Raw genomic sequence first — 13,838 nt, 5'->3', positions numbered from 1 at the left:
CTTCTTTTTCAGAGGGGCTACAGAATCAAGCATTTCACGCAGTGAGGTTACAGCGCTGTCAACAACATGATCAATTTGGTAGGGAGTGGGATTGAAGCAACTGCCCTCCACTATGTTTATACTTGGCATAGATGTAAATAAAGATGGAATCATTTTCTTAAATTTATTAACAGCGTTCTGAGGATGAAAGTTTAATAAGTCTGAGTGGAAGATTGCAGCTACTCCTCCACCTCGACCTGTGCTTTTAGGAACATGACAAATTTTATGACTAAGGGGGGGTTGATTCATTCAGACTGACATATTCATCCTGCTGTAGCCAGGTTTCATTAAGATAAAGTAGGTCAATTTGGTGATCAGTTATCAAATCATTTACTAACAGAGATTTAGATGAAAGAGACCTGATATTTATTAATCCGCATTTGACAGTTCTGTTTTTCTGTTCAATAAGAGGAGTGGTCTTAATTTTTATTAAGTTTTTATGAATAACTCCTCTTCTGTTAACTTCTGATTTATTTGATATATATGTTCGAGGGGCAGACACAGTCTCTATGTGGTTTGAGGGGGGCGGTGGCTCTAAGGAAACTGCAGAGAAGCGTTTTAGACTGAGTCTCTGCATCCCGGTCCCCACCCTGGATTGTCAAACTTTAGGTCGGCTAATAAACTCGGCCAAATTTCTAGAGATGAGAGCTGCACCATTCAAAGTGGGATGGATGCCGTCTCTCGCTACCAGACCGGGTTTTCCCCAGAAAGTGGCCCAATTTATTAAAATGAAGCCCACATCGTTTGCTGGACACCACCTAGACAGCCAGCGACGGAACGACGACATGCGGCTAAGCATGTCATCGCTGGTCAGATTGGGGAGGGGTCCAGAGAAAACTACGGAGTCCGACATTAATTTAGCAAAGTTACACAGCGACTCAACATTAATTTTAGTGACCTGCGATTGGCGTAATCGGGTGTCATTGCTGCCGACGTGAAAAACAATTTTTCCATATTTACGATTAGCCTTAGCCAGCAGCTTCAGATTTGACTCAATGTCGCCCGCTCTGGCCCCAGGAATACATTTGACTATGGTCGCTGGTGTCTCTATTTTCACATTCCTGACTATGAAATCGCTAATTATCAGAGTCGGTTTCTCAGCGGGTGTGTCGCTGAGCGGGGAAAATCTATTAGAAACGTGAACAGGCAGGTGATGAGCCGTGGGCTTCTGCTTAGGAGTACGTTTCCGTCGGACCGTCACCCAGGCTAATTCTCCGGGCTGCTCCGGAGCTGCCCTTGGACCGCTAACAGACCCTGAGCTCGGTGGCTCCACACCAGCTAATGGGGCTAGGCTAGCTGGCTTTTGTTCGAAGGTGCGGAGCCGCGCTTCCAAATCAGTGATCCTCGCCTCCAAGGCTAACAGAACCTTACACTTATTACAGGTATCATTATCGCTAAAGAAGGCAGAGGAATAACTAAACATGTGGCACACCGAGCAAGAAAGAGAGAGAGAGGGAGAGGCCATGTTAGCTAAGCTAACTAGCCAGCTAAGCTAACCGGTAGGCTAACGAGCACTAAGTCAGGAAATAGCAATAAATACCGGTCAAAATAGAAAGGTACTTGACTAGTACCGAAATGTAGCAGTTAAAGAATTGTTTAGAGTTTAGTTGGTTTTTAGTTGTGTTAAACTATAGCTAGTCTGTTGCTAGTCTGTAGACGAACTATACAACACACACAACACGACACGCTTGCAAGGCAAAATAAGCAATAATGTGGCAATCTGGTAGATGAACTAAGCTGAGTTCATCCTCACCTGCTGAGGTACCTCACTTGGTGTAAAAGTAACTGCTAAGATTTATGGAGAAATCAGAGACACCCATATTGACACAGTGTACCTAAAACTCTTAACGCTGACGCACCTTTAACTTCATTGTAAATCTGTCATAAATCCGCCCAGTGTTTCCCCTGCCATCAATGGTTTGGGGCGGCCCAGCCCCACAACTAGTTAACACTAAGCAGGTATGTTATGGAATTAACATAATTTATATCTGCAGTTGTTTTCATTTCAGCAGTAAGTGAACTTCGTTTGTGTGGGTTTACTTGCTGCAACACTGCATCCACCCATAGATTCCATGAGAAGGAAGCATAGGCAGACCTTTTTGAATGATTATGCTGAGATATTGAGGGGGGTAACTACAGGGGTGTGACTAATGAGGGGAAGGTGTAGAAAGTGGTTGTATCGGGGAAAAAATATCATGTCTTTTTGTGTGGACAGGTTTGAGGGTCTGTGCCTGCTCTCCATGCTGGTTAAAGACAGTTCCAGTGATCTGTTTCAGCAACACTGTCTTTCATGGCTACGCTCTCTCCAGCTTGTCATACAGGTATATACATACACACAAACAGAGTCTAGGTTTGTGTTCATATTGGTCAGTATTGTGTGTTTTAAAAGTGAATTACCTCTAATTAGAAAACTAAAAATGCGCACACCTCAACTTTCTCTTTTGTGATATTCTATCCTGTGTGTCTGTGATTTTTCTCTTTTAGTCCCAAGCTCCAGTTCAGACCATCCAGCTAGCGGTGAACATCTTGAAGGATTTGCTACAGTACTCATCCCAGGTAGCAGAGCTAGCTAGAGAGGTTGGGATCAACTCCATCCTAGGCTTCCTGACATCTCTGCTGAGCCTTAAGACAGAGGTGAGAGAATAGGATACTGGAATGTAGTGCAAAATTGATTTTTGCCAAGGTCCACACGATTGTCGCTGAGGGCCCACATAGCAACACAGAACATCAAAATTACAGTTTTAAAGTGATGTCTTAACCCAGGTGTGGATTGTTCCATTATTATTTCTTAAGATTGATAACTAATTTTTGTTAATGTACATTTTATACTTTGTTTAGAACAAAATTATATAGTGGAAAACAAAAATAAACGGGTGTATTCAAAATCACACTGAAAATCAAATTTAAAATTTAAAATCTCAAAGTTTTATCCATTTCATCTCAACATTTCATATTGTGACTCAGAAGTATGTATTCCCCAGTGTGCCTGTGTGCAATTCGAAGAACATCTGTCCATGCTCCTGATGAGTCAGTAGATGATGTCCTGGGGGATTTCCTCCCAGACGTGGATCAGGGCATGAGTAAGCTCCTGGACAGTCTGTCATGGTACTTAGTGGCACTGGATGCACTGAGATGTAATGTCCCACAGTCACTCAATTGAATTTAGGCCAGCGGAACAGAATGGGGCCTCTAATGGCATCACTGCCTTCGTCATCCATGAAATGCTGACACACTCTGGTCACAGAGGTACAAACATGCACAGCAGTACCCTGATGAAGGTCATTCTGTAGGGTACTCACAGTGATCCTGTTGCTCTCTTCAGCCCTATACAGCTCTCCTCGTGTGACAGCCGGTCATCTGGTATCTATCCCATTCTCTTGAGTGTTTTTCAACCAAATAGTAGGCCTGCAACGGATCACAGTTGATCCGTGATCCGTGTGGTTCGGCATGCACGTGACCGGCGGATTATTAAGTCATTTTTTAAACTTGTAGATTAATCCTAAATTTTTAACAACCGCAGAGAAAAAGATAGCTGATATTGGTTTTTAAGTAATTAATAACGATTTACATGTAATTAATGACGAGAGGGTGCCCACCTGATGACCCTGTCGACTTGCCTCCACTCTTGCACCCACACAGGAGCTACAGGGGGGAGTAACACTAGGTTTAGTTGCAGATGTAGCGTATGAGAGGGTGGTTACAATAGGTTAGTGTAGGTGAGGGCATTGCTGTGGGGCCCTGGAGATTTATGACGGCATGGCCTGATAACCTCCTCTTTGGGGCCACATGGCAAGACAGGGAGCTTCCATGGGAATGCTCACCATTTTTTGGCACAATGGTGCAACTGATTACACAGATTTTATTTTTGTTAGAATCATAGGTTCTATAGGCTATTTTTGTTAAAACCAAAAGTTCCTTGCTGTACTGTTCATGTAATAAATGGAAAGCAAATTACATGTGTCCCCTCCCCTTTTTTGCTGATCTGAAAAATGGTCCGATCTGGGACTCAAAAACCGCAATGTGATCTGAACCATGAGTTTTGTGATCTGTTGCACCACTACCTAATAGCGCTGGCTATCTACTGTAGATAGCAGTTATTGCCACTGTTGAGCATGGGAAAACTGTTTAAATACTGTTTGGGCAGGTACTGAACCCTATGGAGTCATGCACACAGCACAACATGCAAGTTTTATTCACTTGAATGAGTTGCTATTGCATTGGTGAGTTTGTACATATGTTAAAGGTGAACTGTACTTACTACACAAAATCCATCATGGAACCTTGCAAACACATGTAATGTAAATGATATTATATTTTTTATTAAAATATATATTATTTAAAGAATGTTTTAATTCTCTTTTGTCTAATCTATAATACAATATCTATAGATAGATCAGTTTTTATTGAAATCAAGAGAGAGTAGTATGCAGAGGTACATTTTGGTATGAAATCATTGCTAATTAAGGAGGTAATTAACCTGAATAGGTGGAAGGCTGACACATAAGATCATACTTACACTACTGGTACTTCACCTGGGTACCAGCTGAATCCTGTTTTGTTTTTTTTCCTTCCAGTGTGAGCTAGCAGCCATGGAGGGGATGACAGCCTGTATGACCTATTACCCCAGAGCCTGTGGATCCCTCCGGGTAAAGTACCTTTGTAGAAAGAGAAGACAGTGAAGTAGTTTTCCTCCATCTAAAAGCCTAGTTTTATGCAAAATTTAACTTTGATCATGTGTATTTAACTTAAGTTAACTTAGGCTATTTGACCAAAATTAAAACTTTTTTTTTTTTGCTTTTTTTTTGGCTTTTTTTTTAGGACAAACTGGGAGCGTATTTCCTTTCCAAAATGGACAGCACAAACAAGAAAACTCAAGAGGTTTGTAGTACTCACTCTTTCATAATATGCTTAATAAACATTGTAATGAGGAAAAAACAGCTTGAGAAAGATTTAGTACTATTGTAATGCCCTCTATGTTGGTGCTGGCCAGGTCTCGATTGCAAGGTTGAAACTGGTCCACAATGCTGCTGCACGTTTTTTAACAGGAACACATAAACGGGAACACATACAGTGGGTACGGAAAGTATTCAGACCCCTTTAAATTTTTCACTCTTTGTGTCATTGCAGCCATTTGCCAAAATCAAAAAAGGTCATTTTATTTCTCATTAATGTACACTCAGCACCCCATCTTGACAGAAAAAAACAGAAATGTAGAAATTTTTGCAAATTTTTAAAAAAAGAAAAACTGAAATATCACATGGTCATAAGTATTCAGACCCTTTGCAGTGACACTCATATTTAACTCACATGCTGTCCATTTGTTCTGTTCCTCCTTGAGATGGTTCTGCTCCTTCATTGGAGTCCAGCTGTGTTTAAGTAAACTGATTGGACTTGATTAGGAAAGGCACACAGCTGTCTATATCAGCTCACAGTGCATGTCAGAGCAAATGAGAATCATGAGGTCGAAGGAACTGCCCAAGGAGCTCAGAGACAGAACTGTGGCAAGGCACAGATCTGGCCAAGGTTACAAAAGAATTTCTGCGGGACTCAAGGTTCTCAAGAGCACAGTGGAGGCCACTGTGTCCTCAAATCCTCAAATGGAAAAAGTTTGGGACGACCAGAACTCTTCCTAGACCTGGCCGTCCAGCCAAACTGAGCAATTGTGGGAGAAGAGCCTTGGTGAGAGAGGTAAAGAAGAACCCAAAGATCACTGTGGCTGAGCTCCAGAGATGCAGTAGGGAGATGGGAGAAAGTTCCACAAAGTCAACTATCACTGCAGCCCTCCACCAGTCGGGGCTTTATGGCAGAGTGGCCTGACGGAAGCCTCTCCTCAGTGCAAGACACATGAAAGCCCACATAGAGTTTGCCAAAAAACACATGAAGGACTTGCAGACTATGAGAAATAAGATTCTCTGGTCTGATGAGACCAAGATTGAACTTTTTGGCGTTAATTCTAAGCAGTATGTGTGGAGAAAACCAGGCACTGCTCATCACCTGCCCAATACAATCCCTACAGTGAAACATGGTGGTGGGAGCATCATGTTGTGGGGGTGTTTTTCAGCTGCAGGGACAGGACGACTGGTTGCAATTGAAGGAAAGATGAATGCGGCCAAGTACAGAGATATCCTGGAAGAAAACCTCTTCCAGAGTGCTCAGGACCTCAGACTGGGCCGAAGGTTCACCTTTCAACAGGACAATGACCCTAAGCACATAGCTAAAATAACAAAGGAGGGGCTTCGGAACAACTCTGTGACCATTCTTGACTGGCCCAGCCAGAGCCCTGACCTACACCCAATTGAGCACCTCTGGAGAGACCTGAAAATGGCTGTCCACCAACGTTCACCATCCAACCTGACAGAACTGGAGAGGATCTGCAAGGAAGAATGGCAGAGGATCCCCAAATCCAGGTGTGAAAAACTTGTTGCATCATTCCCAAGAAGACTCATGGCTGTACTAGCTCAAAAGGGTGCTTCTACTCAATACTGAGCACAGGGTCTGAATACTTATGACCATGTGATATTTCAGTTTTTCTTTTTTAATAAATTTGCAAAAATTTCTACATTTCTGTTTTTTTCTGTCAAGATGGGGTGCTGAGTGTACATTAATGAGAAATAAAATGAACTTTTTTGATTTTGGCAAATGGCTGCAATGACACAGAGTGAAAAATTTAAAGGGGTCTGAATACTTTCCGTACCCACTGTAACTCCTGTCTTAGCGTCCTTACACTGGCTCCCTGTGCAGTTCAGGGTCAAATTTAAAGTATTGTTAATGGCCTACAAAGCCCTAAATAATTTAGCACCTCAATACATCTCTGACCTTTTAAAGACATATAGTCCAGCACGGTCCTCAGGTCTGGTGAGCAGCTTTTACTTACAGTACCTAAATCTAGGATGAAGAGTCAGGGCGATTGCGATTTTTACTATCCTGCTCTTAAAAAGGGAGCATTTTTACATTTTCACCCTAGAGGTCTTAATCAAGAATATGATATTAAGCATTTTTTGTAAATCAGTCACTTTTCTAAAATTTAATAATGACGTTTGAGGATGGTTTTTAGATGTAATTACTATAATAGGTTTTATAATATGTCTTGAATATATTTTAATCTTAAAGTTGTCTGCACCTGAAATTATATTAGTGTTGTGTATACACTGTTATGCCCATAATTTGTATGTCCATAAGTTGACTTTTGGATTTGAAATAGCATATTTTCTTTTGTAATGTTATCTTTATTTTTGTATATATTTATATATGTATGAATTGGTAACCCCTCTATGCATGATGGAGATAGACCATTGGTTGTTAGAAAAATATTAGGATGAAGAATTTAAATTCACAACATTATTGTAAGCATATGACCTGATGACAATCCAGATCAGAACAGACATTGTCATATTTAATTTTTATTAAACAGTATTGTTCAAAATTCAATTTCAATTTCAATTCAATTTTATTTGTATAGCGCCAAATCACAATACAAATCATCTCAAGGCACTTTACAAAAACTAAAACTAAAAACCCAACAATTCCCTTATGAGCAAGCACTTGGCGACAGTGGAGAGGAAAAAACTCCCTTTAACGGAAGAAAAAAACCTCCAGCAGAACCGGGCTCAGTTTGGGCGGCCATCTGCCTCGACCAGTTGGGGTGAGTGGATAGAGCAGAGAGAAAAGAACAGCAACAATAAACAACAAATAGACACTGCAAGTTGGTGGGGCCAGTAACTGCACATCAGCGATAAACAGCTCCAGGACCAGGGACACCTGCAGAAGGTACAGAGAGAGAGAGAGAGAGAGAGAGAGAGAGAGAGGGAGGGAGAGAGCACAAACTAGGGGAGAGAGAGAGCACAAGGTTAGTAACATTCAATGGTGGAATATACATGAGGTGGGAGAGAAGGGGGGGGGTTAGGGTAGGGGAGCTCAGTGCACCGATGGTCCTCGGGCAGTCTAGGCCTATAGCAGCATAACTAACTAAGGGATGGTTCAGGGTTGCCTGAAGCCAGCCCTAACTATATGCTTTGTCAAAGAGGAAGGTTTTAAGTCTAGCCTTAAAAGTACAGAGAGTGTCTGCCTCCTGAACCCAGGCTGAGAGCTGGTTCCACAGGAGAGGAGCTTGATAGCTAAAGGCTCTGCCTCCCATTCTGCTTTTGAGAACTCTGGGAACCACAAGTAGGCCTGCACTCTGAGAGTGAAGTGGTCTATTGGGATAATATGGTACTATGAGGTCTTTAAGGTATGAAGGAGCTTGATTATGAAGAAAAATAATAGCAGTACAATGTGACTAACCAGAATAATCCAGGTTTTTAGTATATTTTTAATATATTTTTTATTGCTACATACCAGTAGGTGCAGTAGATTCTCAGAAAACAAACAAGACCCAGCGTTCATGATATGCATGCTTTTAAGGCTGTGCAATTGGGCAATTAGTTGAAAGGGGTGTGTTCAAAAAAATAGCAGTGTGGCATTCAATCAGTGAGGTCATCAATTTTGTGAAAAACAGGTGTGAATCAGGTGGCCCCTATTTAAGGATGAAGCCAGCACTTGTTGAACATGCATTTGAAAGCCTGAGGAAAATGGGTCGTTCAAGAACAGCGTACTTTGATTAAAAAGTTGATTGGAGAGGGGAAAACCTATAAAGAGGTGCAAAAAATTATAGGCTGTTCAGCTAAAATGATCTCCAATGCCTTAAAATGGAGGGCAAAACCAGAGAGAGACGTGGAAGAAAACGGAAGACAACCATCAAATTGGATCGAAGAATAACCAGAATGGCAAAGGCTCAGCCAATGATCAGCTCCAGGATGATCAAAGACAGTCTGGAGTTACCTGTAAGTACTGTGACAGTTAGAAGACGTCTGTGTGAAGCTAATCTATTTTCAAGAATCCCCCGCAAAGTCCCTCTGTTAAAAAAAAAAAAAGGCATGTGCAGGAAGAGGGAACACATCAACTGGCCTAAAGAGAAATGGAGGAACATTTTGTGGACTGATGAGAGTAAAATTGTTCTTTTTGGGTCCAAGGGCCATAGACAGTTTGTGAGACGACCCCCAAACTCTGAATTCAAGCCACAGTACACAGTGAAGACAGTGAAGCATGGTGGTGCAAGCATCATGATATGGGCATGTTTCTCCTACTATGTTGTTGGGCCTATTTATCACGTACCAGGGATCATGGATCAGTTTGCATATGTCAAAATACTTGAAGAGGTCATGTTGCCTTATGCTGAAGAGGACATGCCCTTGAAATGGTTGTTTCAACAAGACAATGACCCCAAACACACTAGTAAACGAGCAAAGTCTTGGTTCCAAACAACAAAATTAATGTTATGGAGTGGCCAGCCCAATCCCTGGACCTTAATCCAATCGAGAACTTGTGGGGTGACATCAAAAATGCTGTTTCTGCAAAACCAAGAAATGTAAATGAATTGTGGAATGTTGTTAAAGAATCATGGAGTGGAATAACAGCTGAAAGGTGCCACAAGTTGGTTGACTCCATGCCACACAAATGTGAAGCAGTTATAAAAAACTGTGGTCATACAACTAAATATTAGTTTAGTGATTCACAGGATTGCTAAATCCTAGAAACAAAAACATTTGTACAAAATAGTTTTGAGTTTGTACAGTCAACGGCAGACACTGCTATTTTTTTGAACACACCCCTTTCAACTAATTGCCCAATTGCACAGCCTTAAGAGCGTGCATATCATGAATGCTCGGTCTTGTTTGTTTTCTGAGAATCTACTGCACCTACTGGTAACTTGTTTGCCATGTAGCAATAAAAAATATACTAAAAACCTGGATTATTCTGGTTAGTCACATTGTACTGCTATTATTTTGAACAATACTGTGTGTATATATATATATATGCTATATGTGCTATAGTGCTGTATGTGTGTGTGTGTCTGTCTTACACACTGTGCCTCCTTTGGGTTCCACTTCCTCACTACTGAGACTGCTGGTCCTTCCTTTCTATCAGATGGCTTGTCAGTGTTATGGTCGTCTGCCCTGTTTGGGAGGGCTGCTGGACCGAGGTGTGAGTGCTGGCAGAGCTGAGGGCTGGACCAATCAGATTCATTGCTTACTGGCCTCAGCCAATGGCCTGCTGGCTCAGATCTACCAGGGTTCAGAAACAGGTAAACTTTTTTCTCAGATATCCTAAGATATCCAGACCTTTGGTCCCAAGTATGAGTCAAGATTTACAAACACGTTATCATACATTTTGTATAATGAAGCTGGAAGTCAGGAGATGAAATCCAGATTTTTTTTTTAGCAGTTCTAGACCACATAGAGGAACTCTTTTTATCCGTTTGTTTGCAGATGCTGTCTGAAGTCCTTATAACATTTTAACCCTTTGGTTTGGTTTTACATGTTTTCTGCTGTGATTATATATTTTGATAAGAGCTTATTGCTGTTTGCTGTGACAGATGGAGCAGTGCCATATGACGGTCCAGGGGTGGAACTGGCCTTTCCATATCTTGACCAATCAGATCCCCTGCTGCTGCTGCTGCTCCAACACAGATACACAGCTGTCTGCATGGCACTGAAACACACACTAAGGTACAACACACACACACCTATAACTTGAAAGGAAAATCTAGCTATTGAAGGTTAAGTTCAAGCAAACTACAAAAATATATTTAAATGTATATATTGTGCTGAAATTGAGTTTGAATAAAATAAAATTCTGATATTTTGAATTACTTCATTACATTGGAATGTCACTTATTGTGCTTGCTGAAAACTACATTGGAAAAATCCATCCAGTATATCTTCTATAAACAATTCCCACTTAATATAAACTTAATCTGTCCCACAGTGGGAAAATGTTAGGGTAAGATAAGGAAATAACTGCAATAAAAGTAAACAGATACAATCGAAGTATTATTAAATCTATAATGAGAAAAATATGTTAGAAAAATGATAGAACATATTGCACTGAATATTTAGTTTTTACATTCTTTGGTCAACTGGGAGAGGATGCTTCTGTTATGTGAACTGGGAGCAGTGCTGGTTGTACAATCTGACAGTAGCAGTAGGAAAGGACCTGTGACAGCACTCCATCATGCACTGAAAGTGTGTTTTATCCCTAAGTGCTTGTGCTGGTGCTGCTGTGGCATGCCAACGAAATTTTGCACAATGTGCAAACCAATTCAATTTAGTTTAGTTCAATTCAGTTTTATTTGTATAGCACCAAATCTAAATACAATCATCTCAAGGCACTTTACAAAAAACAAAAAAACATATTCCTTATGAGCGAGCACTTGGCAAGAGTGGAGAGGGATAAGGTAGGGTAGGGGAGGGGAGCTCAGTACACCGATGGAGAGTCCTCAGGCAGTCTTGGCCTATAGCAGCATAACTAAATTAAATTCAATTTTATTTGTATAGTGCCAAATCACAATAGAAATCATCTCAAGTCACTGTACAAAAACAAAAACCCCAACAAAGCCCTTATGAGCAAGTATTTGGTGAAAGTGGAGAGGAGAAACACAGAGACAGAGAGGCAGAGAGGCAATGGTGGAATATACATGTGAGGGCCACAGGGGAGGGAAGGGAGTGTTAGGGTAGGGGAGGGAAGGGAGTGTTGGGGTAGGGGAGCTCAGTGCACCGATGATCCTCGGGCAGTCTAGGCCTATAGCAGCATAACTAAGGGATGGTTCAGGGTTACCTGAAGCCAGCCCTAACTATACGCTTTGTCAAAGAGGAAGGTTTTAAGTCTAGCCTTAAAAGTACAGAGTGTGTCTGCCTCCTGAACCCAGACTGGGAGCTAGTTCCACAGGAGAGGAGCCTGATAGATAAAGGCCATGCCTCCCATTCTGCTTTTGGAAACTCTGGGAACCACAAGTAGACCTGCACTCTGAGAGTGAAGTGATCTATTGGGATAATATGGTACTATGAGGTCTTTAAGTTATGAAGGAGCTTGATCATGAAGGGATTTGTATGTGAGAAGAAGGATTTTAAATTCTATTCTGTATTTTACAGGGAGTCAATGAAGAGAAGCTAATATAGGAGAAATATGATCTCTCTTGCTAGTTTCTGTCAGGACTCTGGCTGCAGTATTCTGGGTTAACTGGAGGCTTTTTATACTCCAGATACTGGGACATCCAGATAGTAATGAGTTACAGTAATCTAGCCTTGAGGTAACAAATGCATGGACTAGTTTTTCTGCATCATTTTGAGACAGGATGTTCCTAATTTTGGCAGTGTTGCACAGGTGAGTGATGTATGTGTGAGTTAAAAGACATGTCCTGGACAAAACTAACCCCAAGGTTTTTCAGAGTAGTGCTGGAGGCCAGGGCTATGCCATCTAAAGTAGCTATAATTTTAGAAAAGTTATTTTTAGGTCCAAATACAATAACTTCTGTTTTCTCTGAATTTAAAAGTAGAAAGTTACTGGTCATCCGGGCCTTTATGTCAGTTAGACATGCTTGAAGTCTGGTTAACTGGTTTGTGTTAAAAGGTTTCATAGATAGATACAGCTGAGTGTCATCTGCATAGCAGTGGTAATTAATAGAGTGCTTCCTAATGACATAGCCTAAAGGAAGCATGTACAGGGTGAACAGAATCGGTCCTAGCACAGAGCCTTGTGGAACTCCATAACTAACTTTTGTTTGTGTGGAAGGTTCATCATGGACATGAACAAACTGGAATCTGTCCGATAAATAGGATTGGAACCATTTTAACGCTGTCCCTCTGATAGATGTCACATGCTCCAGTCTCTGTAATAAGATGTTGTAGTCCATAGTGTTGAATGCAGCACTAAGGTCTAGGACGGGTATTCAACTAAAATTTAAAGAGGTCCAGTTAGAGAAAATTTCTTGAAGCAAAGGTCCGGAAGATCATAATGTCTAACTAGTTAGTGTGATATATATTTAAGTAGCCTAGTAGTTTTATCAACATCTGCATGTAATCAGTACCTGACTGTCAAATCAAATGAATTCATAATCTTTATGTTGTTTCTCATAATGGCGTTTCACATTGGCACTTTTAATAAGTGCCACGGTTTCTGAACATATGAGACAACGCTGGTTTAGTGTTCCCAGTGGGAAGTATGAACAGAAATGAGTCTGTCCATTCCGGATTAAATGCTCTATTTTCGCTGTCCACTTTTCTTTTTTTGGAGGGCGCCATTTGTTCCTTATTTTTCTTTCTCCGTCTCACTCGCCTGTTTCTCTCCCTTTGTTTCCTACATTTATCGCCTTTTTTCTTTTTCTTTTTCATGTGTAACTTGCCTCTAGCTCTGTTTACACTGTAGAGTCATAATGTTTACTGCCTGGAATGCACAGACTTGATTGGCTGAGTGGTATCACATGGGATGGTTCAACTCACATGTAATTGGTCTGTGCGTTTCCACTACCGTAAAGTCTACAAAAGCTGGTGGAAATAAAAGCGCCCCGTTAGGTTTTTAATCATAACCTTCTCTTTTGGCTGTAGGTCCGGGTCCGTATGGGGCGGCTTTTGGGTCCGCACCCGGACCGCGGTCCGCCTGTTAGTGACCTAGGGTCTAGGAGGTCAAGTATAGAAACAAGTCCATTATCTGAGGCTAAGAGAAGATCGTTCGTGACTTTTAACAGTGCTGTTTCTGTACTATGATGTGCTCTAAATCCTGATTGAAAATCTTCAAATAGTTCATTCCTGTGTAAGTGGTCTGATAGCTGCTTAGCAACAGCTTTTTCTAGGATTTTAGAAATAAATGGTAGGTTTGATATTGGTCTATAATTAGCCAAGACACTTGGATCAAGACTAGGCTTTTTGAGTAAGGGTTTGATTACTGCTGTCTTTAAGGCCTGTGGTACGTAGCCTGATACTAGAGAT

General features: G+C 41.2%; 1 protein-coding gene across 2 annotated transcripts in view; it reads left to right on the top strand.

Annotated features, from left to right (window-relative positions):
• Positions 1-13,838, top strand: part of pelp1 (proline, glutamate and leucine rich protein 1) — a 39,927-nt gene that overhangs the window by 11,014 nt on the left and 15,075 nt on the right. For both annotated transcript variants that reach the window (XM_026330090.1, XM_026330082.1), the window contains exons 3-8: positions 2,255-2,360; positions 2,524-2,673; positions 4,614-4,685; positions 4,858-4,917; positions 10,003-10,159; positions 10,451-10,583. In XM_026330090.1, coding sequence (XP_026185875.1) covers positions 2,255-2,360; positions 2,524-2,673; positions 4,614-4,685; positions 4,858-4,917; positions 10,003-10,159; positions 10,451-10,583 — 678 coding nt within the window. The remainder of the gene's footprint in view (positions 1-2,254; positions 2,361-2,523; positions 2,674-4,613; positions 4,686-4,857; positions 4,918-10,002; positions 10,160-10,450; positions 10,584-13,838) is intronic.

The sequence above is a fragment of the Mastacembelus armatus genome, chromosome 18 (genome assembly GCF_900324485.2).
Source record: "Mastacembelus armatus chromosome 18, fMasArm1.2, whole genome shotgun sequence".
NCBI lineage: Eukaryota > Metazoa > Chordata > Actinopteri > Synbranchiformes > Mastacembelidae > Mastacembelus > Mastacembelus armatus.
The sequence above is the reverse complement of the archived record's forward strand: the minus strand, read 5'-3'. Positions and strand labels throughout refer to the sequence as shown.